We start from the raw sequence: 24,694 nt of genomic DNA on the forward strand, positions 1-24,694 counted from the left end.
GGACATGGACGTGGGGCATCACATCCGTGGTCTGGGGTGGCACCTGCCAAGAGCTTTGGGGATGGGACTGTGCCGTGATCCAGGCCCCCACTTCTTGCAGGATGTTGTGGCGGCTGCTGCCCAGGCTGGGTCTCTTAGCTAGAGAATCATCAGCCGGTTGGCCACCATGAGCCCGTCGAGGCCTCTCGCTTCTACAGGAGCCTTCCGAGTCCACAGGTGCAGCGTGTCTCCTGCTGGCAGCGTGACTGACTCGAGGAAGAAGCAGAGTGGGGGAGAAGAGCTGGCCCAGCAGGGCGAGTCCGGGAGGTGCCCTGGCCGGACCCCCCAGACTCACCTGCAGGAGGGAGGCCGGTGACAGGCTTCCTCGGAGGGCTACGGCTGACACAGAACGATCTGCTCGCGCTGCCTCCTAACACGACTGTCATTCTCCAGCAGGACCACCCAAGCCCTGACAGAATAGTCCTGTGTTATTTCCTGTTCATTCCACTCGCGCATCTTCGGTTTCCCAAGTCATGGTGCGGCGGCCAGGTGCCGTCCGGGAGGTGCACACGCAGCTTGGACTCGGCCTATGCTCTCAGCACGCACGTGACTTGGGCACGCGCGCTCCAGCCCTCGGAGCTTCAGCGTCATGAGCGGTACATGGCGGTGACATCACAGACCGCACAGGAAGGTGAACAGTTAACAGATGACGTCCGTGGAGGGCTCGCTGCCCGAGGACCGGTAGGTGCTGGCTTTCACCCTCCAGCCCACCTGGATTTCTCATTCCTCCTCCATAGCTTGCCACACAGGCCACCCTCCCGCCTTGCTCACGCTCTCCCCTCTGGGTCACTGTTTGCCTTCCAAATCCTGCTTGTCCCGTGGCTCAGTCTGTGTCACACGTGTGGCCCTGTGGACTGACGGGCTGTGTGCCCTGCAGTGAACAGCGCGTAGATGGTGCTCAGTGGGAGCGGGAACTGATAAAGCAGATCTCTATCCCCATTTCCGAAGGCCTCACCCCTGTAGGGGCTCCTCAGAAGGGCAGAGCCTCCCACGGCCTCTGCATTTCAGCTCGGGACAGAGGCTTGGCATGAACGGCTGGAAAGTGGCGGGCTGAGGAGGGACCCGGTTGTGCAGTGCAAGGCTCTGATGTCATCTTCTGTCCTTCCGTGCTCTGTGGCAGTCAATGTGAGAACAGGGCTTTGGTCATCGATTAAATGTCACTAAGGTGCGGTTTGCAAAAGTAGCTTCCCAGGAGGCCCGCCGGTCGAAGTAGGCCACGTAAGGCAGCTGCGTGCCAGCGGTGTCTGGGGGGCTGGAGAGGCGAGGTTGGGGCTCTTCCCGCAGGATGTTTGGATGCGTGTCCCCCTGTGCACCAGGGACTCTCGGGGAGACCAGGGGCTCAGTTCTTCCCTGAGAGCAGAGATGGTCGTCCCCCGCCCACACACATCTCCACCCCGGGGTTCTGGGATGAAGGACGAAAGGACCCTGGGCAGGGAAGGGGGTCTGCTGGTCCCTCACCACCTCCGGGACTCTTCTTGGTGTAATTCAAAACCCCTAATATCACAGATGCTGCACACCTTCCCCACCAACACTCAAACGCCTTGAGGGTAGAGCACGCGCCTTCCTCACTCAGATCTCCACCACGGTGTCTCACTTGGCATCTGACACAGTGCGGTGTTCCATACACCCTCGCTAAGCTAAATTTTTAAATGCTTAGTTTTTAACTTTTTACTACAGACACGTTCAGAGAAGCCCAAAGAGGCCCCAAGGTGGGCCTCACACCTCCCGGAGCCGCAACGGGCTGACATTTGTGCCTTGTGTGCTCCTGGAACACTTCCCTGCCCCTCCCCCGCTGTCCCCGATGTCACGGTATTTCAAACTCTACTCAGGGCGGCCCCTGCCCGTGAGAACTTCCCGCCCTCCCACACCCAACCCGCCACTGTCCCACCTAACAGGACCCACTCAATCTCTCAGGCATTCCCACATTCGGATTTTTCTAAGGGTATCAGCCGTCTCTGTATACAGATGCTTTGTGCCAATAGGCATTCAAATGTGGCCTGACCTCTGGGTCCTCCATGCTTGGTCTCTTGTTTCCCAGGAAGCAGACATGTGTGGCCTGTGGTGACCTGCTGTCCTGGGCCCCATCGGCTCTCAGTCTCAGAATTGGGGACCCCAGGGGAGATGTGTTTATGCACCCCGTTACGGTAGATGCTGCCATATGACATGCTGGTTGGGGTTGGGGGGCAGAGGAGGTGGGGGTGTTCCTAGGTTCACAATACCGGCCAGTCTCCACTCTGGGGGTAAGACCCCAACCCCTGGGAGGCTGCCCATCCCCGGGATGGAGGAAGGGGGGCAGGGGAGTCACTTACCGTCCCGAGGGCAGGCGCTAATGATCCGTCCCACGCTCACCGCACACCTTTCCACGTACTCGTCGTAACTCTCAGCCGGCAGGAGGGAGGCGAGGGGAAACGCAGGCCTAAGGAAGGGAGAGAGGACCCTGCCACGCTGGCCCGCTCGCCATGTGGTCAGCTGGCGAAGGAGAGACCCTTCCAGGACAGCCCTGCTTCAAGGCTGCTCATGGTCCCCAACCCGCGAAAGGCTGATGTCCAACCTCCGGAAAGTGCCCTCATTGAACACCGGAGGGTTTTGTGATGGCGAAGAGTCGGCCACGGGCAGAGAATGACAAAACTTGTCCCCTTGACCACGCGCCCTAGCCAGGCTCCTCCAGCCCGTGTCTCACGAGGCCGACCACTGGGCTTCCGTGTCCAACTGTGCAGAGTCAATTTTAGCAAGACTCTTACTAACACAGTGATGTGGGCTCCCCATGATAGCTGAGAGTCCCCCGCATGTCCCATTCCCCCAGGTGATGTCCGGTCACTCTGGCCTGCCTTCAGCCGGCTGCTGCTAGGACAGTTTATGGAGAATTGCCCACCCTCCTCGTCACTTTCCACCCCCCACCTCTCCCCGGCCAACAACCCCACTCGTTCTCGCTGTGTCAGAGCAGAGTTCCATTCTGCTCCCCTGTGACAACCCCCCAGTGCAGCAGTCTCCCCAAATCCGTCTTGCTTACTGTCTTTAGCGGGTGTCAGGAATACTTCTTCTTGAGCAGGAACTAGAGAAGCGCCCGGCCGCGGCAGAACGCGAGAGGACGGGCGTACCTGTACTCCAAGCTGACGTTGAAATTCGCCTCTTTCAGCTCGTCCAGGGTCATGAGAGCCGGGGTGGTTTTGCCGGACTCCCACTTCGTCCACTCGAAGACCCCAGGTTCCACTCTTATCTTGATTCTCTTCTCCAGTTTGAGCTCTGAATCCGAACACAAGTGTTTGTCATCCTCAGAAAACATCCTTAAAAATGTGCCCCCCCCCACCACTTGGCAAATACTGTTCTGTGATTACTCGTAGCTGTGCTATTTCTGAGTCAAAAACCACTGAGTGGTTGGGAGGTGACTGAGGTGTGGTCATGGCTTTCCATCGGGAAGGGACTGGGGCTGGGGGACTCCACTGGCGACGGGCTCACCCCAGCACTCACTCTGATGGTCCAACACAGCCCTGCAGCCGGACCAGCTCCGGGTCTGGTCCTCGGTCAAGAGTGAGAGCACACCCCACTGGCCAACCCGGCAGTCCCGGGAAGACACGGCCGGTGGAGGTGCACACCCGTCACGCCGAGGCCCCATCCCGACCAACACCCCAGACCGAGCAGAAGGCCGAGGGCAGAGGAAGCTGTCTCTCGGAACCCCCGGACCTCCCCCAGCTGGCCTTCCCAAGCGTTGTGTCCCTCAGCTAAGAGGACACCTGCGGCAGAAGGTCATCCCTGCAAGCGGGGCCAAGAAGACCTGCGTGTTTTTGTCTGCAAGGGAGCAGATGTCATTCAGCTCAAACGCTGGGCATAAAATCCGTTCCCCAAACGCAGTCCAGGTCCATGGAACCGGTCCCTGCGCCAAAGCACGTGGATAAAAGGGAGTTACAGGGTCTAACCCGGCTCGCGGCCTCTCGCTAGCCCGTGGAGGGCCCGTGTCCACTGTGTACAGGTCACACGAGGGAGCAGTAGGAGAAGTCCCCCAGTGGGCTTGGCCACTCCGTCTGTGCAGCCATCGGGCAGCCACGGCTCTGTGGGTCGCCCTTTGGGAAATGGTCCCTCCGGACGACCACTGACACAGCATTGAAATTAAGGGTAGCAGGTTAGCATCTCAGGTGCTAGTCGGGAAACAGGTCAGTCATGTTCCAGGACCCAGGACGAAGGACGAAGGCCGAGTGCCCTCCTTTCTCTGAAGGGACACAGGGTTTACGAACTGGCGCCTTTATCAGGCATCACGATAACAGAAAGGACATTCTGCACATTGACCACGAGTCCCTGACAGACCATATGGCAGACACTGATGTTACCCCCACCAGAGACCATTTTTGAGAACTTTTTATCTCGCTTCTCAAGCCCACCCCTCATTAGAGCGAGCTGTTCCCCTGCTCCTCTGCGTCTGCATCCGGAAGGAAGGGCTCCAGGCCCGGTCGGTGGGCGGGTCTCAGTGTAAACTCACGTTCTCGGCCTCAGTGGGCTCTCCGTGCTGCCCACTGGCCATCCTCCATCTCCCCGCCCTGACCTGGCCCCTCTCTCTGATGGGCATGTCATACCTTCCGTGTGTCCCCAAACCTTCAGGAGGCCTTCCCTTTCTCACTTTCAGCTGGTGGCCTGGCTCCCTCTGTCTCTGAGAACGTGGAGGCAAGCCCTCCCCCGCCTTGGCACCCTTGTTGCGTCTGTGTCCACGTGCTCTGCCCTCCGTCTGATCGCTGTGGAGCCTCGACCTGTGCTCCTGCACCACGACCTACACCACACGCCACCGCCCCCAACAAGGAAGGCAGGGGTCCAGCGGGAGATGCAGAACAAGCCCCCAAACAGGCTGCCCTTCTCCGGCAGAAGCTGTGAAAGGCCCGCCCGTGGCTGCCTAAGAGACGTCAGCCTTCGACGGTGCTGGACAGCTCCCGGGGGCCCATCCCCTTGCCCTGGCCAGAGTCTGGGCTTGGGGCTCAGAAGGGACCACGGCCATTCCCAGCTGTCTGGGTTTCTGAATGCCCCTCCTCGGACTTTTTTTTTTAAACACGCGGTGGACATAGGCCAAAGGTGGACAGTGTGATGACAGGCTCCTGGCACTCAGTGACAATCCTGGCATTCCAGAAATGTTGGGGGCTCAGTGCGTGTTACTACCTCTTAGAGGGCTGCTCCATGACCGTCTTAGGACTTCCGTGGCCATTCACCGCCCCTCATCCAATTCTTGCCCCGCCCACCTCCCTCTCCCCTTGGAGAACAGCCCTGAGGGCAAGGCTACACGAGCACCTCCCTGCGGTTCCCACTGACCTTCCAGGATGTGTCTGGCTGTCTGCACACAGCGGAGGGCCGGGGAGGTGAAGACGGAGGCGACTCTGATGCCACTGTCCAGTAGCGCTTCCCCTGGAAAACAGCAGGTGCAGAAACGTCTCTTCGTAACCGTAGCCTCCGATGGGTGGCTCAGTACCTGAGGGAGGCGGGGTCTTCAGGGGCCCCGAGATTCCCGCCCCTGGGGCACACGCCTGTATCACCGCCTTGAGTGTGGCTGGAAGCCATGGGGACATGAAGTGGCCCTCCTGGGACTGTGCTGTGTCCCACGGCAGAAGAGGGTCAGGTGGGCCTGACCTATTCAGGTGAGCCCTTTAAAAGCAGATTTTCCTCCGGCTGTCAGAGAAGTCAGAGAGATTCAGAGGGAGGGGGATTCGAGTGCCCAAGGGGCTCAGTCGGTTAAGGTCTGACTCTTGGTTTTGGCTCAGGTGGTGATCTCGGGGTTGTGAGATCGATGCCCACCCGTGTCGGGCTCCGCACTGAACACGGAGCCTGCTGAAGGTTTTCCCTCTCCCTCTCCCTCTGTCCCCACGTCCCCTCCTGTCTCTCTCTCTCTCTCTCTCTCTCTCTCAAAAGACTCCTGGGATTCGACATGCAAGAGATTCCAACCGCTGGCTTCAGAGATGGAGGGGACCACGTGGCCGGGAATGTGGGGGGCGTGGGAGCGGAGCACGGACCTTGGCAGAGAGCCAGCAAGGGAATGAGGGCTTCCGTCCTCCAACTGCAGGGAACAGAATCCCCCCCCAGAGCCTTTTGGGGGAAACTGGACCTGCTTCCGAGAGGCCCCGATGGGCACTTAGCCCGGCGGACACCTGGCTTTCGGGCTGTGAGATCCTGAGCAGAACCCAGCCTCGCCTGCCCGAGCTTCTGCCTCAGGGATCCGCGAGCCGACAGGAGGGCGCCGTTTCAAGGTCGCGTTGCTGTAGCAACGGGGAACTCAAGGCTACCCGAGGCTCATGGGAAGACAAGCCTGGAAGTCACATTGCCTCTCACAAAACTAGACAGCCTGGTCCTTGGGAAGGAAGGGGTCTTTTCAGTAGGATATATGCACAGTGCCAAGGCCAGTGAGGCTACAGAGGAAGGCGTCACAGGCTGGACTGTGTCCCCCAAATTCATATGCTGGGGTCCTGATCTCCAGGTCCTCGAGTGTGACCTTCCTCAGGCATGGCGCCTTCATAACCGTGGCCAAGGTACGATGGGTCACTGGGGGGGGGGGTGGCGTCTAGTACATTCTGACCGGTGTCCTTGTGAAAGGGGGATTTTGGACACAGAGACGGTGGGGACAGAGGGACGTGTCTATGCGCCACGGGGAGGGGCCCAGAGCAGATGCCCTCACGGCCGCCGGAGGAACTTGGACTTCTGGCTTCCAGAACTGAGAGAGAACGCGTCCCTGTTGGAGAAGTCACTCCGTGTCGGCACTTGGTTATGTGGCCGACGGAGCCCTGCCTCAGTGTCCTCCTCAACGGAGTGGGCATGTAGCTAGGGCTCAGTGACAACCGCTGCTGTGATCACGGTAACTGTCCCCACACGTACCTGCCATCCTGGACTGGAATATTCCACATGATGATAAGGGCGGGTCGTTCTCAAAGTCTTTGATTCCGTTCCTCCTTCTGGGCAGACTGTAAGGAAAGTTGAGGTCTGGCCGGTAGTATTTCCCTAAAGCATAAATAAGCACCAGGCATTCAGGTCCCCAACTTATCGCATCTTTAAATCCCCCAAGATAGAGACCCGTATCGGAAGCGGGGTTTTCCCTTAAATTGTCGTCAGCTGTGTTTTTTCTGGAATGTGCTCTGTGATGTGGATTCCATTGGAGAGAAGTTGCCTCATGCATTTCCTCAAATACAGAAAACACAGGTTTTCACCTCAGGGTACGTGAGACCCTCTTTGTCCCCTGATGACCTCTAACAAAGATTCAGTCATGCAATTTTCCTGATTAAGAATGGAGTGTCTCCATTCCTGACTGAGCTTAACTTGATGGGAATCCCAAGTTGGCACCAATCACAGAGGTGAGATTCTGTGTGTCCCCATAGCTGGCAGTGTGCCATATTGTCTCCGGGGATGGAGGACCCACGGCCGAATGCTCCTGCATTTTGCATTATTCAGCCGATTGCTGGGGTGCGCCTGGAAATCAGGAGGACCCGCGGGGACTCCCCCAACCCTCCGTGTAGAGACTTCGGAGAGTTTGACCTTGAGTTCTACGACCTGACACTCTGGCGCAAATCCTGCCACCATGGGTTGCTAACTGCGTGATTAGAGGCAATGGACTTAATCTGCCTTATCAGTAAATGGGGGAAATGATGAGCTGTTCCAGGAGTCCCCGCGATATCGCCTGGGTCCCAGGGCCCGGCTCAGGTAAGTGTCGACAAGTGGCGGGCCACATCTTGTACCGAATTATCCACCATCCCTGCAGATGGCATGGTGCCATGTCCAGCCCTCACGTTCTCCCAAGCAGCCTCAAACCTGCCGGCTGCCAGCGGGTTCCTGCAGCCCAGCCGCCTTTCCTGAGACCTGCTGTACCTGGGGGGCAGGGCCTGTCACGCGCCCTGCCCGAGGGTGCCAGCCCAGCCCTGCTCACAGCCCCCCAGCCCTTCACAAACCAGGGAGGCAGCCTGCTATTTTCAATGCCTTGGTTTTCCGGCTCCGTGCACGATTTTCCTGAAAGTTCCCTCCCTGGAATATCCATTGGCAGAGACATTGTTTGAAGAAAGGCCTTCTTTAAATACCAAAATACACATTGTGTTCACTGGGAAAAGTGGAATTTGTTTTTTTGGTTTTTGTTTTTTCCAAGAGAAGATCCATGGACTGTGTTGTCTTCTCAAAGGCATCTGTGATCCACAAAAGGTCGACCTGCTTCCGCGTCGGTCTCTCGTCCTTGCTGATGCTCTGTCTGTGAGAGGCGGGGAGCAGAGCTCGGAAGAAGACAAGGATCTGGATCAACATTAGGTTCTGGTGCTGAAGAACCTTACAGACATGGGGGTGACCTGGCCAACAGCATTGAGAAATGAGGGGCTGTATGAGGTGTGGGAATTTGGCCCAGAAGTGAGCCGAAATGAGAAGGGTCAGAGGAGAGGCTGACAGCTCGCTCCCCCAAACACCCCACTGTAACACAATATGCAGAATTCAGACAAATAAGACCATTAGTATTCACTGCAGGGCCACTCTGCCTGGTGCAAGGAACCACCAGGAGCCTCCTTCAAGCTGGGACTCTCCAGCACCTTTAAAGTCCTTTCCCCTGTAGGTGACCTGGGCTTTTGTTTGGATGACCAATAGTCTTCCTCTTTTCATGATGTCCCATCCCTGGTTTTGGAGCTGGTTGGCTTGGACTGGTCCTCACACCAACACCGCCACTCGCACACGGACATCAGGGGCCGTTTCAGTCCGTGGTCTCAGTCATTGTTGTCTTACAAGAACGTTTCTTCCAACTGCTGGTGTGAATGCCAATCCATCCATAGGCACTTACCATCCTGTGGTTTCTCTCCTGGGTCTCTGATTGATCTAGTTTTATAGAGACAACCACCGCATCCCTTCTGCTGGTCCTGCAGGTATGTTCGGTCATGATGTAATCTGCTCAGAATTTTCCCGGTGTGTGCTGGTCATCTACCAACGGTTTTCCCTAAGCATTTCCCCCTCTTCTCAGCCTGCTGGGCTCCGGGAGGAATTCCAAAAGAGCTTAGCTAGCCCAGGTACTGTGAACCCATGTTCATTCAATATCTTCATTTATACAGTTATCTGTGGCTTTGAAACTGTGATGTGCTGGGCTTTCCATTAAGAGCTGTGCGTTGGTACAGGTGTCGATCACTAGTAGAGACTGTTAGTGGGTGGGCTGTATTTACAAGCCCTGTCCTTAGTTCTTGGCATTCTGGGGGGTGACCTTGGGGTACGCAAGATGCATGTTCAAAATACATCTGCCTGTTGAGCAGCGCAGTTAAACATTGTAGGGAAATGATCACAGCAGTGAAGAGTCACTCAGAGAGATACAGCAATGAGCCTGGAGATGGAGTTGTGCCAGCAGCTGAGGGTTCAGAGACTGCACAGCACAGAGACCTCAATCCTCTCGAGTCAATGTTGCTCACTAGCCAACTACCACATGTGTGTGCCCAGAAGAAAGACGACCGTCCGCGGGGCACACCAGTAGATTGCTTACTGCTGGTAGCCATTCCTCCACCTCCCACACAGCATTTGAGGTAAGACACTTCCAGACAGCCAGCACACTCAGGGTGTGAGTCCCACAGAGAAAGACGGAGGGGGCACCCCTCCCACTCACACTGTCTCTACACAGTCACTCTCAAGAACGGTACCACAGGAGAGTGGGCTCAGGAGGTCGAGGAGGGAAGCCATTTGTTAGGTCTACCTTCTTTCTGGGCTTTGATTCTGTCAGGATGCTACCTACCATCCGGAGTGGAGCACTGCTGTAGCCACGACTTCCCGAAGATTTGATCCACTCTCTCCCCGTGGCGCACCACCAAAACACTCCTTCTTGCTATCGTGGCCTGAGATAATGGAAGGAAAGATGCATGCATTTTTACATCTGCATTCTTAGACTTTCTCAATGGGCACCTCCCCTGCCATCCCACGGTGGCCTAGAAAAGCAATCTCTTTTTTCCTGCCTCAGTGGCTACAGCCCATTTCACCAAAATCATTGCAATGAAAGAAGGTCTGGAATTACAGGTGGAAATCTCTTCAATTTCTAGCAACTTTTTATTTCCTGGGCATTATAACACTACCAAGGAAATGAAAAGCAGTAGGAACAGCCCATACCATACAGAGTGTGTCAACTTTCCTACCTTTCCATGTCTTCCACGTTCTTACTCCTGTCCTAGTCCCTCCGGGCAGCTGTAACAGGATGCCACAGCCTGGGGGCTCATAACGAACAGACATCTATTTCTTACAGTTCTGAAGCCTGGAAATCTGAGATCGGGGTGCCTACATGATTGGGCGAGGGCCCTCTTCTGGGCCTACTTCTTGTTGGGTCCTCACAGGGTAGAAGGGGCAAGGGAGTCTGTGGGGTCCCTTGCAGAAGGGCACTAATCCCATCATGGGGGTTCTACCCTCCTGACCTAACCACCTCTCAGAGCCCCCACCTCCTAATGCTAGTACATTGGTGGTTGGGATTTCAACATGTGAATTTTGGGGGGACACAAACATTCAGACCAGAGCAACCCTCCATAGTTACTTCTTAGGACATTTTCTATATCCACGCATTGTCATATAATAGATATTACATATTTTCTCTCTATATAGATACTACTGTTAGTATCCCGGGGGCCCAGCATACTGGGAACATGCCTGTCAGAGCTTGGGACACAAGCTTCAGTTCATAGACTCCCCAGTAAGGGAGCTTCGGCTCTCATTGGTACCAAGGGACAAACATGGAAAGATGAGTCACAGAACAGATTGAGATACAGAGTGGACGGTATGTGCCACAGGAGGTGGGCTGGGGGGACTTCAGGTTGGACATGGAACTTGGTCATCCCTGGAGCCAAGATCACCAGGGATGGACGGGCCAAGGTCACCAAGACAGACAGGCCAAGCTTGCTGGCATGGATGGGTTACAGTAACCAGGGATGGCTAGGCCAAGCTCATCATGGATGGCTGGAATGGGAAGGGCATCTGGGTAGGAGGCAGCTCTGGCTGCCAGTCTGCTAGTCCTTACCCAGCTCCTTTTCCCTAAGTAGAGCCTTTTCCCCCTCTTCCTGTCTTTGGCCTCACAGTTCTTTGAGGCTGGGCTTAGGGTGAAAATGAAGAGCTGGTAGTTTGTGTGTTTTTGCCACTGAGTGGGGTAAGGAAGGGATGTGGTAAGATGTGGCCCTCCTCAGCGTGGAGACCCATCGTGAGCCCCAGCCCTGCTCTGACTTCCCCTAAATCCTAGAGAGGAAAATGCAGATACGTTGGACCCCCAACCCCCTGTAGGGGCAGCAAGACCTCGCGGGACCCAGCCAGTGCTCCTGACCATTCCCTTTCGGATTTGATTCTGCTCACAGGGCGGAACTGGGAGGGTCTGCCCATGCTGCCTGCTTCCTCCAACACTTCTCTGAGTTCGTTGGCGGGCTAAAGTGGGACCATGTGTTGGGAACCAGTGAGGAAATGCTGAGAAGGAGGCTGGGCACGATGGTCACTCGCCTCCCAGGGTTTGTGGGGCCAGCATCCCAGGTAGCTCCTGCCAGACCCTCCCGTCTCTTGAGAAGTCCACAGCCCTCTGGGCAGAAGAGTCTCCAGCTTAACCCACTGGCCACTCCTGGCCGGTCTGACTGCACTCGTATGTGTGCATGAAAAGTACGTGTGAGCCTGTGGAAACTTCCAAGTCTCCTTGTGCAGATTCTCGGTGCCTTGGGGCCAGTTCTCTGCAGTGGACACAGGATCAAGGCAAAGGAAAGATGGATGGTCTCTCCCTACAGTGTGCAGCTCTGTGGTGCTGGGGACGAAGGCAACTTGCAGGACAGAGCCCCAAAGGGAAGTTTGCCTTGTTATCTTGCAGTCGTGAAGGGCGGCTGATGCCTACTGGCGCCAGGATGCCTTTCCCCAGGGGAATGAATTTTACCATAGCTCAGCCCCTGCCCCTGTCAAGGGCTGACCTGCAGGCAGATGGCAAGATACACGTGGGCTCCCAGCTTGAGTCTGCTTCCTGACGATTTCCATCGTCAGTACTGATGCATGGGTGGAGGTTCTGAACTTAGAGCATTCTCTTCCCGGAGGAGCTGAGAGCATTTGAACTTTGAAATGCAGAGCTTGGAGACAGGAATATCGAGATAAAAGGCAAGGTCCTCGGGGACTGGAAAGGCCTCACTCCTGGGGCCTAGGGGACATCAGGACCGCATTGCCCCTTTGGACGTGGGAGGTCCCAGGGCTCCTGTAGCAAAGCATCACCACCCGGGACTTCAAGCCAAAGTTATGCAGTCATGGAGTTTGGAGGCTAGGATTCCAAACTCACGGTGTCGGCAGGGCCGCCGCCTCTGAGCTCCAAGGGAGGGATGCTTCCTGGCTCTCTCAGCTCCCGGGGCCCCAGCAGTCCTTGGCCTTGGCTGAGACACTCCAGCCTGCCCCGACACTCACGGGGCCTCCTCCTCTGTGTGTCTGTGGTCTCTCCTCTTCCCTGGGGATCAGGCACCGTGTTTGTCTCTCCTAGGGGCAGCTGTGATTGGATGTAGGGCACATGGGGTGTTCCCCATCAAGACCCTTAGCTCCGCCTTCGGGCAAAGATGCTTCTTCCTCATAAGAGAACACTCACAAGTTCCAGGAACTGGGGCCTCCTATCTTTGGGGCCAGTTTTCAGCCTACTAGCGTCCTCGGATTGAAGATGGTACCACAATCTTCTTTTCCTACAACACGGAGGGGTGAGCTCAGACCAGGTGAGAAGGCGCCGGCTCGCAGGGGGCGGTCTGTGAGGTTTTCATTCATTTAAGGTTGCAGTGAGTTCAGATGTAGGCCAAGCTATGGGCTGACCCCTCCATCCCAGCTTCCTGTCCTCCATCTGCAAAGGGGCACATGGCCTCAGGGAACCCCGTCCCAGTCCATGCCTGCTCTCCTGCACCCCGCCAAGGGGGCCGAGTCCAGCCTCAGCTGTGCCTGCCAGAGTCTGGGCAGTCTGGGCAGGGGACCCTGTTTTTGTCTGCCTCTGGCCCCTGCCTGGCGGCCACTCGACCTGGGCTGTTCCCTCCAACTGAAGACCTGTCTGACGGGGACGCTCTGTGGCCTTCCCGGGGCCAGCGTCCGGGGCTCAGCACTTGTCCGGACCCAGCACACCCCAGCCTGGAGGGCGGGTGGCTTCTTGGGGAAGGAGGGTGAGTTTGGATTCAGGGCGATTGGATCACGAGTTCTGATTAGTGCCTTCAGTAGGTCATTCTGTGATTCAGCCAATGAGACTTGCAAGCCAGGCCCTGAGCCAGGTGCCGAGGACACAGGGATGAGCCAGACATCATGGCCCTGCTCTCTGTGGAGGGACAGACCCTCAGGCCTGTGGTAGGAACCTTGTCCCAGGTGATCCTCCAAAACAACCAAGTTCCGGGATGCTTCGGTGCCTGATTATCCCCTGCAAGCTTCCTACCCTCCATGAGTCTCAGTCTTCAGTCTGTGAAATGGGGACTAACATCTTCCATGCGGTTGGAGGTGGCTACACTGAAATCCTAATGTAATGTGGGGACACGGGACCCAGGACGTGGAGGGACCACTTTGGAAACAACGTGGTCAGACAGGCATCTCCCCTGAGGTGGGAAGGGTCAAGGGCTAGTTGCAGGAGTTGCCCTGCCCCCTGGGGGTTCCTGCTTAAGGAACCAGAGGGCCAGGCTTCTCACCACCCAGACGGCGCCAGGGACACCATGTCACTTGTTTGCTTTGGGGGAGGGGCTGTCTACTCCATGGAGGCCCTGCAGGCAGCCTTTCCTCCTGGACATACCCCACACAGGTGGCAGGGCTCATGTGTCCCTGCTGTGCCCCAGAGCCTGGCCATGTGGCTGCCGGCCTTCCAAGTTACCAAGGACCAGCCCCCATCTCTCCCCCAGCACCGACTTGAAAGAGCCCCATCTTTTGGGGCCCTGGGGCAGGTGACTTCTTCAGGGCCACACAGCATGCTGATGAAACAATTGGCCTAGGAGTCTGGGATTCTGGGCAGGGCTGTGTCCCCACATCTTCCCTGCCCCTCGTTCTGGCGCCTTGACCCACCGAGTTACAGACATGTGCTGCGTGTTCCTGTGACATCCAGAAGGCTGCCTTCAGGGGCTCACAGCCCGGCTCACAGTTATGGGGGTCCACCCCTCTGTCCCAGGGTGGACGGAGCAGCATGGCCAATGTCTCTGCACTGCAGGGCAGAGTGTGTCGCAGACACCCGGGTCTGTAGCTGTACCGAGGGCCCAAGACTACCATGGAGTTAATAGAAAGTATGGCTTCCCTTTGTTCATCTTATAAAACAGGGAATTCTGTCACCTGTAAAGCCTGGATGCTGCTGATGTCCCTTGATGTCTGTGAAGGGTGGAGTTCCCCGTTTCGCCGGCTGCTGGCCTCACCGTCCTTTCTGGACATCAGGTCCATGGCCAGGCTGAAGGTGTAAGTCCTGCAGGAGAAGAAACAAGTACGCTCTTGCTATGAAGACATGGGGAAGAAACTGTCTGCATTTGCTCATGCATATGCGTGGGGACGTGCATGACAGGATGGGCAGGGAAGGTCATCGTTGAGGACGAAACACAACCGGGTGTTCAAAGAGCCCAGGGCTCAGTACATAACAAACCCAGAGTAAATCCCCTTATGGGCTGAACTGTGTCGACATTTACAGTCCTGACTCACCGCACCTCAGAGTATTACTTTATTGGAAACAGGGTTTTCAAAGAAGTAAATAAATGAGGCCAAGTAGGGTGGCCCAATTCTATCTTATAAGAAAAGACAAGGAAGTATGGAGAAACACCAAGGATGCTGGCCCAGAAGAAAGACCATGAAGAGGCATCAGGAAGGTGGCTGCCGTCTATATGCCAAGGAGAGAGGCCTCTGGAGAAACCGGCCCTGCCCACACCCTGAGCTTGGACTTGCAGCCTGCGACCGTGACAGGAGAGATGTCGGTTGTTTAAGCCCCCAGGCTGGCGGATGTGGCATGTGGCCCAGGCAAAGCCGTCCGCATAGATTCACCTTCTAAAATAGCCAAGGTGTGAAGATAGGTGTGGTAGCGATGCAAGAATGAATGAGCAGCCAGAGACACATTAAGATCTAGGGAAACGCATAGGAAAGGAGTGGGTGATTTAGTGGGATGGTGCGTAAAACAGTACCCGAGGAGTAGCAGGTGGTGAGGAAACTGCCACTTGTCCAAGGAACCAAGAAAGATGCCATGAGGTGGGCACACATTTAGAGGGACTGGGGGAGAAGAGGACAGCTAAGTAGAGTAGTGTGAACTCCGGGACATGAGGGGAGTCGAGTGTGTCTGAAGGAATGGGGGAAGGGCCAGAGGAGGAGAGTGAACGGTCACTTACATCCTCTAAGAATAAGCAAATGGCCAAGTTCCCCCAGGGGAAACTCATTTTATAAAAGGGGAGATCATCTTTATAAATTCTATTTTAAAATAATCTACAATCAACACCCAAAACACAAATAATCCAATGAAAAATGGGCAGAAGATATGAACAGACATTTCTCCAAAGAAGACATCCAGATGGCAAACAGACACATGAAAAGATGTTCAACATCACTCATCATCAGAGGAATGCAAATCCAAACTACAATGAGATACCGCCTCACACTTGTCAAGACGGTTAAAATCAAACACAAGAAACAAGTGTTGATGACGGTGTAGAGAAAGGGGAATACTTGTGTACTGTCGGTGGGAATGCAAACTGGTGTAGCCAGTCTGGAGAACAGTATGGAGGTTCCTCAAGAAGTTAAAAATTGAACTACCCTGGGGCGCCTGGGTGGCTCAGTGGGTTAGAGCCTCTGCCTTCGGCTCAGGTCATGATCCCAAAAGTCCTGGGATCGAGCCCCGCATCGGGCTCTCTGCTCCATGGAGGGCCTGCTTTCTCCTCTCTCTCTGCCTGCCTCTCTGCCTACTTGTGATCTCTGTCTGTCAAATAAATAAATAAATAAATAAATAAAATCTTTAAAAAAAAATTGAACTACCCTACCATCCAGCAATTATACTATTAAGTATTTAACCAAAGGATACAAAAATTCTGATTCAAAGGGCCCATGCACCCTGATGGTTATAGCAGAAGTATTTACAGTAGCCAAGATATGGAAACAACCCAAGTGTCCATCAGCTGATGAATGGATAAAGAAGATGTGGTATCTATACACAGTGGAATATTACTCAGTCATAAAAAAGAACAAAATCTTGCCATTTCCAATGACATGGGTGGAGCTACAGAGTATTATCCTGAATGAAATAAGTCAGTCAGAGAAAGACAAATACTGTATGATCTCAGTCATGTGTGGAATTTAAGAAACAAAACAAAGAAGCAAGAGAAAAAGAGAGAGAGAGAGAGAGAAACCAAGAAACAGACTCCTAACTACAGAGAAGAAACCCATGGTCACCAAAGGGGAAGTGGGTCAAGGGATGGGTTAAATGGGGGATGGGGATTAAAGAGTACAGTTACCATGATAAAAAATACATAAAAAACTTAAAATCTACATCAGAACAGACAAAAAGAGCAGTAATTAGAAAGGGAAACAAAAAAGCGTTTATGTTTCAGTTTGTTTTTAAGATAAGCGTGTGTTTGTTTGCCGTTGGGAATGATGAGACAGAATCTTGGGAATGGTAGGTAGTGCTGGAGTGGTGCCCTTGCAGGGCCTGGGATACCCAGAGGGATAGGGTGTGGGGCACGGTGGGTCAGTGCCCCTAGGTAGGAGCTCAGACTGCACAGCACAGTCTGATGGGGGAGAAAGGCACGTGGGTCAAAGCTGCATGTGGGTGGCCTTGTGGCCAGAGCTGGTGGACACTCTTCTGACTGTTCACCTGCCACAGTGGCCAGAAGTGGAGAATCCAGTAGGTGGCCTCTTGGTGAAGTGAAAGCTTCAGAGACAAATCCGCTGGAGGACAGAAGCGCCCGGCCACAGCTGACATGGCTACAGAGGAACTTCCGGGGGAGGTAACTGGCTCACGCGTACTGGGGTAACTGGGAAGGATGCACTGCCTCCCTCTTGTGTTCTGAAGAGCATCGTTCTCCTCTTGCTCTTCCAACTGGAGTCTGCTGCGTGGTTTTCTACACCCAGAAGCCTTACATTCTAAGCACTTAATAGTCACTATGAAACACCGATTGCCCGGTGTCTGACGAAGACTCCTTCTGCCACTTCCGTGCTTTCAACGCTCTCCTCAGTCCAGAAATCAGAAATAAATTCACTTGAAGTGCCTCCTACTTTATATGATTTTCTGTTTCCATTTAATTCTCGGCTTTGAGTTCTGCGTGTGAGGGGAGACCACATAAAATAACGTTCGTTTTATACCCGTTTCTCTTTCTGAGGCTCCAGCAGCTGTGAACAGGCCCGGCCTCCCGCTCTGGCACATGCTCTGCCCCACGGATCTGCTTTTCCTCCTTCCCTCAAGCCAGAACTCAATCGTCAGTTTATAACAGGTTTTTAATATCTGTGAAGTAACGATCTCCTCTCATCATGTTTATTTTTCAACGTTTTCTCAGCTCTTCTTCCATTTATTTTGCCAGATACGCTTTTCAACCACCCACTGAAGTTCCAGCAGATGATCCCATTGAGATTATTCCTGGAATTTCATTAAACCTGAAGGTTCCGCGAATCCAGGAGGAATTGATACATTCCCAGTTCGTCTTCCTCAATCATGAATGTGATGTGAGTCTACATCTTCCCTCCGTGTGGGAATGTTAGTGTTTCTCCTGTAGACACTTCATGTCTTGGATTCTCCTGAACCACTGCTAGTCCCGATGCGTCCATGCTGAGACCTGACCAGGGCCAGAGCCTGGGGCTCCTCGGGAGCGTTTGTCCTGCACCCTAGCCTCTGGCTACCAGCCTTCCACTGCCACCTCCACCTCTACCGCCACCACCTCGTGCCCTGGACCGTTCACACCCATGTGGTGAATTTGGTGAATGCATTCTCAAACTGTCTGCAAGTTGTACCTTCTCTTGTCAAGTTGTCACCCCACCCACCCCGTGTTGTGCAGGAAACTCCCCGTGGCGAGATCTAGCTCACGTGGATTTCCTTTGCTCACATACTCTCGGTGTTCGAGGCCAGGTCCTGAGAGCAGCAGGGCTCCAAGAACTCTGGCGCCCGCGTCCAAACCATTGACATCGCCCTCCTCCCAGAGCAGAGGCCCTATTTACAGTCTCCTGTTGACAAAGGAAACGTCGGTGGGTTTCCTCTTCCTGAGGGTGAGGCAGGCGGCTACCCCGCTCAAGCCTTGCCGTGCACACAACAGAGCCTCCTTATCTATAAATAGCATCTGTGAAAACTACAGTTGGAGAGAAAACCAAATTGTTTTTTTGCTTGTCTTTCAAATGAAATATAATCAAGATTATAATGAGAGGAGAAAGGAAAGAACTTAACATTTAACTATTTCTCGTTTTTTTCTCGGGAGAACGACTTAATGGTCCACTTACAACACAGAGTAGATGGATTCACATTCTCGCTTTTAAAAGGGGCGTAGCTACCGCCTGTGGGGTTGTACAGATCACATCCCCCTGTTGGACTCCTGGGCAGACATAAGATGGCAACAGAGACGGGCCGGCTGATCCAGTAGACATCTGTTGTCTCCGTTTGAGTTCAAGTTCTGGGATCCAGGCTTGGACAGGGCTGGCCCCTTGGAGGCCCCTCTAACGGGTGTGCGGACGCCATCCTCTCCCTGGGTCCTCACGTGGTTTCCCTCTGTGCGTGTCTGTGTGCTGATCTCCTATCATCAGGACATGGGTCAGACTGCCTGGGTGCCCCTCTAGTGACCTCATTCTTCCTTAATCCCCTCCATAGAGACCCCATCTCTACAGTCACATTCTGGGGTGCTGGGGGCCAGGACTTCAACACCGGAATCTGAGGCAGATCGAATACTCAGCCTCTGACAGCACCTTTTTACGACTGAGGTACTTGCCACCAACTCGTTCTGTGGTTTTGGAAATTACTAGACGGGTGTGGCCTCAGTGTTGAAAGTCTTCTCAACTTGGCCAGAAGACAGACTGTTCTCTAAGCTGTAACACACATGGCCTCTCCACTCTGTTCTAGATCATGCTACATGCGTTCTTCTATGTGGAGCGTTGAAAGCCACTAAGATTCATGAAGACACGGCCCCCCTTGTACACTGCTGGTCACCTCTCATCTTCTTCAAGGTCACGGACAGATTTTGGGGTGTGATTTTGTCATGCAGTGAATCCAAAGACTCCCGGAGCCATTGCAAAAAGGCTGAAGTTGAGTTGGAGGTGGGCTGATGGTCGATGGATGTCACAGCAGCTGAGCAGAACAGCATGGCTACAAGCTCAGAGATGTCCCCTCTGGTCTTCCGCACCTGGGATGGCTGTGATCATTTCGTGGAAACTGTGTCCCTTTCTGCATCAGGTGTGGGAAGGCGGTCCCCTCCCGGCCTGCATGATGTGTGCAACCCCAGCCCTGGATAGTCTGACTTCTCCCATTTATTCTCTTTGACCTGATGTCCTCATAGTCTTTTCCTTAAATTTTGAAATGGGGTGAATTTATATGTTGAAGAAGTAATGAATATATAGGGCTCAGATATTGACAAATCGTGGACCGCAGAGAGCAGTCTCCTTTCCAAGTCCTCTTCCTCTCCCAGACCCTGCCTACCCCCCCCCCCCAACCCGCTCCCGGGCACACTGTTGGAAGTTTCTAGAGATGCTCCTTTCCAGGGAAGTTTTAGGGACAGGCATGCATGTAAATACACATCACACACATACACGTACAGTCGATCGTGTTTCACTTCCCCCCCCCACAATAGTCCTGTGCTTGCCATGGTGTCCTGTAACCTGTCTTGGATTTTTTCATATCAGCACATAAATTACTTCCTCATGACCGTTTTTAAACACGGGCAAGTACCCCATTGTATGGATGTATCCTAACTTATTTCCCTAATACATTATTCATAATTTCTCGATCTCTTTTACAGACCTTTTAGGTCACGGTGGGAAGCGTACACACACCTTTCCCTGGCTATCCAATCAATCCCTAAACTGCTTGCAGCTGAGCAAGTCCTTAAAGTCCCGGCCAGCGATTACGTTAATCCCAAGGTTATCTCGTGCGGCCTGATTTACCCAGTTGGAAGGTCTTTCAAAAAGGCTTAGGGCTTCTCTGACCTCAGAGTTTCCAAGTAGCTGGCGTGTCTGCATCTGCTCTCCCGTCTGCCTGGGAAGTCCCCCCCGACTGTCACGCGGAGACAAGCTCTTCTACCATCATGGTTTCCAGCCATTGGGTCCCCTACCTCCCTCCCTTCTTGTCCCCGCTGTCACACGCGGCACCTCCTTGTAATAAATCCTTAAATGGATGCATATACACGTGGTGTGTAACATACACATATATCACCATATAAGTAACATGACATGAATGGAAACTATTTTATTACTAAGAAATCATTTTTGTATATTAACTATAAAATAGTATATATTTTAGAAATGTATTCATATTATACATGTATCTATATGTATAAGATATGTACAATAATATATATATATAAATTTGTACATATCTAATATATATATAAATTGCTATTCTGCTGTTCTGCTTCTCTGGGTAAACCTTAACTGGCCCTGAGTCTGGTGTCGGGTGTGGGGTGTTGCTGGGACAAATCCCTAAAACATGGGAGCCGTTCTGGGGCTGAGCAGTGGGTGGAGGTGGGGAGAATTTTGAGACACTTGGTACAGGAACTGGCTTGGACAGACCGTTCGTGGTAACGTGGGTGCTGGGGAGAATCAGGAAGGAGGCAGATACATTACAGGGAGTCGGAGGAAGGGGGAGCCTTACCATATAGTGGGGAAAACTTTAGTGAGCTTGTGGGTGGAAAGCAGAACCTTTCCGCAGTGAGGTTGGTCGTGTGGCCAGGAACGTTTCCAAGCACAGCGCTAAAGGCCTGGCCTGCTTTCCTCTTGTTGCTCGTAGTAACACATGTGACGAAATTGAACAAAGGGAACCAGGACCTGACGATTCTGAGCAAACTCAGCCTCTCCAGACGACGCTAAAAAGCTCGAGTGAAGCGATTCTCCAGCTGAACTCGAAGAAGCGAGCCACCAGGAGCCCTGCGGCTTCTAGGAAACGAGTTCCGCCAACACCGCATGAACTTGGGAGAGGACCCTGAGCTTAGACGAGACCCCAGCCCTGGCCCAGACCTGACCGCAGCCTCGTGAGACCCGGAGCTAAGCCATGCCCAGACTCCTGATGCATGGAAACTAGGAGGAAACGAACGTGTGTTGCTTTAGCTGGGACGTGCGCGGTCATCGGCCGTCGACCAGCGGAAAACCAGTCGTCCGTCTCAGCACTTCACAGCTGCCACATCGAGCAGAATGATAAATAAAGCCAAGCTTAGGATCTCTGTGATCTCTTATGTCCATAATAAGGAGGTGACTTTTATAGTTGTTTTGGGATTATGATCTCAGAAGCCAGATAGAGTAATTCATGTTTTCTGAACACGATCCGCAGAAAACCGTGAATCGGCCAAAATATTAACTGTTTACCTGCAGGGATAATGTTGGCAGCTTGGAGAAGGCAATTTTTACCAGAGACGGAATGGTCCAGAAGCACACAGATATGGCAGCCCGGGTTTTGGGAGGGACGGTCTTAGACACTAACTCAGAGAGAGATGTCAGGGCGGCCACCGCAGGCGGCACTCACCTGTGCTTCACCCAGGTGTCAGACTCGCTGGCCTGCTCTGTGTAGTTCTCAGGCAGGAAGCCCTGGCAGCCCGTCCGCTGGGAGATGCCAATCACCCAGCCCTCGCTGGCTTCCTGCTGCTGAGTGGGGTCCACGAAGATGTAGTCGCCGGGGCTTAGTGTCAGCTCGTCCACGTTCTGAGGTTTGTACTGGAAGAGGGCCCTGAGGGTCTGGAAAAGACCAAGCGTTTTCCCGTCTCAGCCAAGAACCTGAAGGCGCGTCAATGCTTCTGGCGACAGATAAAACCTACACTAGGAGGTGGCACAGAATTCTTGGGTAGGTTCGGACTTGCGTTCCGGTGTCTGTCTGGCTGTCTGTCATCTGTCTGTCTCATATCACTATCTACTGATCTCTAATATGAAAGAGCGCAGAGCATAATTCGACTTTCACATCTACCTTCCTCGGCGGGATTACTTGTAGCTTCTCACCCAACAGAGAACGTGCTGGATTCGTTCACGCTAACTCCCTGGGTCTGAAACGGAGCACTGCCTCCGTTCCGTGTCAGCCACTCAACTTGGGGTCTTGCAATGATATAAAAGAAAGCGAGTTCCACATTGCACAAAAGGGGACATGATTAAGAAAAAAAAAGGAAGACAAAAACCATAGATGGTCTTACTTTTCCTGGAATACCTCCAGAGGAGGGCTCCCGGGGGTCAGTGCTCTGCTGGCTTCACCGGCCACTTGTCCCATGGAGGATCCAGCCCGAGAAGACTGCCCGACCGGGGCTGCTCCGGCCGAGGCCCCCAGGCCGGGGTTTGCTCACCTGGTAGTGCACAAAGCGCATATCTCGGGAGTAGAGTGCGGCGGTCCACTGGCAGCTGTGGCCCGGGTGGATGGCCCTGGCCAGCTCCTCCAGCGTCCTCTGGTGGTGGGGGTAGAACTTGTGGGCCAAGGTCAGATGCAGCTGCTTGGTGCAAGGCTTCACAGTGCAGTCTGGGAGGTCGGGCAAACACAAGGGTGGTGGGTGCTTTAAGCCACCTTGGGCACTGCCTTCCCATGGTGGCCACGCACCCACAAGGGCCACGCACCCAGGACCGCTGGTGCAAAGCCTTTCTGCATGATGCCTCCTGCCTCTGCCCACTCCCTCCCCCAGGCACTGGGGCTTTCTTGGTAAGGCAAGGGCCACCCCCCCCCCCCCAATGTGCCATCTGCTGAGTTCAGCTTACAGAGGGCAGGGTTGGGTACGGAGGGCATGGTTGGGAACTGCAGATCTGACAAGGGGCAGGAAAGGGGTAGAGATATGGGTTGGGGGGTGTTTGGAGCCTGGGGATTTGCCGGCTCGTAGCCCAAACAGTTGACCAAAGCGGACGCAGTGAACAGTGTCTCGTTCATTCCCCACGGTGGGCGCGTTACGCAGCGGCCTGGCCCGACAGGCCGGTGCTGTAGCTCAGTGGGGTTTGGTTCGGCCACAGAATCTCAGGAAGAAAACATCGCAGGCAACTCAGCTGGGTCGAACATGGCGGGATCGCTCCGATTTCCGTCCCTCTGGTGAAGCAGGAGGCCCTCGGAGGAGCCGCCCCGGGTCATTTGGAGGCCCCAGCTCCTCCCCCAACCCTGGGTCCTCGTTCCGGGGCCCTGATGTCGCCCAGGATCTGCTTTCAGCCGCGCCACAAAGGACTTTATGTTGCCGGGAGGCAGACACCGACGGGGGCACGCAGACTCGGTATCAGGTGGACCGATGGTGGGGTGAGCCTGGGAGCACCCTGGCCTGACTCAGCTTTCATTTTGACAGCAACAGTTTGGGGACAGGGACCACCACCTGCTGGGGCTGTGCTGAAACCAGTCTCTCCATTCACGTCTCTGGGAGTCTTTTAGTAAATACTGGTCCCCTGGCGCCCCTCCCCTGGGCAACCCACACCAGCAGACAGGCTCTGATCTCCCCTGGAAAATGTCACCGATGCTGCTGTCGCTTCCTGGACCCAGACCCGGTGGCCCCGCCGATGCCTCCCACCCCCTATATGAGCCTTTAGCAGCAAACAAGGAACTGTTGGGGAGAGAAGCCAAGATTGAGGTCGTGGGTGGGTGGTGGGGAAATTCCTTCCTGAGGTGTTTCAGCACTGGGGGAGGACGGCCTTGCCACGTGAGTCGGCGTGGCCTGGGAGAGACCCACGCTTGTTGTCCTCCGCGTGTTAAGTGAACCACACACGACTTCAGAATGGGGCCTTGTCTTGTCTGCTCTCTGCAGGCCCTGCCTGTGGGGGCATTTCACTGGCGACGGCGCGGTGGTCGGGGAGGACACACTTGCCCTAGAGGGAGGCAGGACACACACCCCACCCCGCGGGGTCCAGCCCAGGGCACAGGTGTGGAGGGCCTGGGCAAGAGACGGGGCCGTTGCAGCCACTCTGTGCGAGTGCAGGGAGGGTCAGCAGGAACCCAAGTGGGCCGAGCGAGACAGGGCTGGACCCACGTTCCAACTCCAACCACTGCTTAGGGGACGCGGTCCCCTGGGCCTGTTGTCACAAAAGGCCATGGGCTGTGGGGCTTGAACCAACAAAAACGTGTTCTTTCACGGCCTGGAGGCCAGAAGTCTGAAACCTAGGGGTGGGCAGCCCTGCCCTCCCTCCGAAGGCTCTGGGCAGGGTCCCTCCTGCCGCGTCAGTTTCCCAGGGCTCCTGGCGTTCCTTGGCTTGTGGCTGCGTCCCCACATCTCTGCCTCCCTCCTCCCGCGGCCTCCTCGCCGCATCTCTGGGTGTCCTGCCCTCTCTTGGAGGGACATTGGTCACTGAATGGGGGGCCTACCTGAGTCCGGTCTGGCCTCATCTTAACTAATTATATCTGCAGAGACCCTGTTGCCCAATAAAGTCCTTCTCTACGGTTCTGGGGGACGGGAACTTTAGGGTCCCCTTCACCCCATGACATCTTGGGCCGGCTGCTCTTCATGGGCCTCTGTCTCTTCACTTATAAAACGGGGCCCATGAGACCTCTCTGTTGGAGGGGTGCGAGGCATCAAGAGAGGTGGCGTGCCCACTCTGTGGCCAGGGGCCGCCGGGAGACCACGTTGTCCTTTGGGAGCAAGGAGATTAAAGAGCCACCCCTCGACTCTTGTTCATATAAAGGACA

The 24,694-nt window shown here is 54.6% G+C and overlaps 1 protein-coding gene across 1 annotated transcript in view; it reads right to left on the minus strand.

Moving 5' to 3' along the window:
• The window catches only part of UBASH3A (ubiquitin associated and SH3 domain containing A), a 36,858-nt gene that overhangs the window by 3,574 nt on the left and 8,590 nt on the right, over positions 1 to 24,694 (minus strand). Inside the window, exons 5-12 of the mRNA XM_080824684.1 lie at positions 22,398 to 22,567; positions 21,596 to 21,804; positions 14,260 to 14,386; positions 9,734 to 9,833; positions 6,877 to 6,999; positions 5,326 to 5,418; positions 3,138 to 3,282; positions 2,349 to 2,455 (exon numbers count right to left, since the gene is read on the minus strand). Coding sequence (XP_080680810.1) covers positions 2,349 to 2,455; positions 3,138 to 3,282; positions 5,326 to 5,418; positions 6,877 to 6,999; positions 9,734 to 9,833; positions 14,260 to 14,386; positions 21,596 to 21,804; positions 22,398 to 22,567 — 1,074 coding nt within the window. The remainder of the gene's footprint in view (positions 1 to 2,348; positions 2,456 to 3,137; positions 3,283 to 5,325; positions 5,419 to 6,876; positions 7,000 to 9,733; positions 9,834 to 14,259; positions 14,387 to 21,595; positions 21,805 to 22,397; positions 22,568 to 24,694) is intronic.

The sequence above is a fragment of the Martes martes genome (assembly GCF_963455335.1).
Source record: "Martes martes genome assembly, chromosome: 1".
Lineage (NCBI taxonomy): Eukaryota > Metazoa > Chordata > Mammalia > Carnivora > Mustelidae > Martes > Martes martes.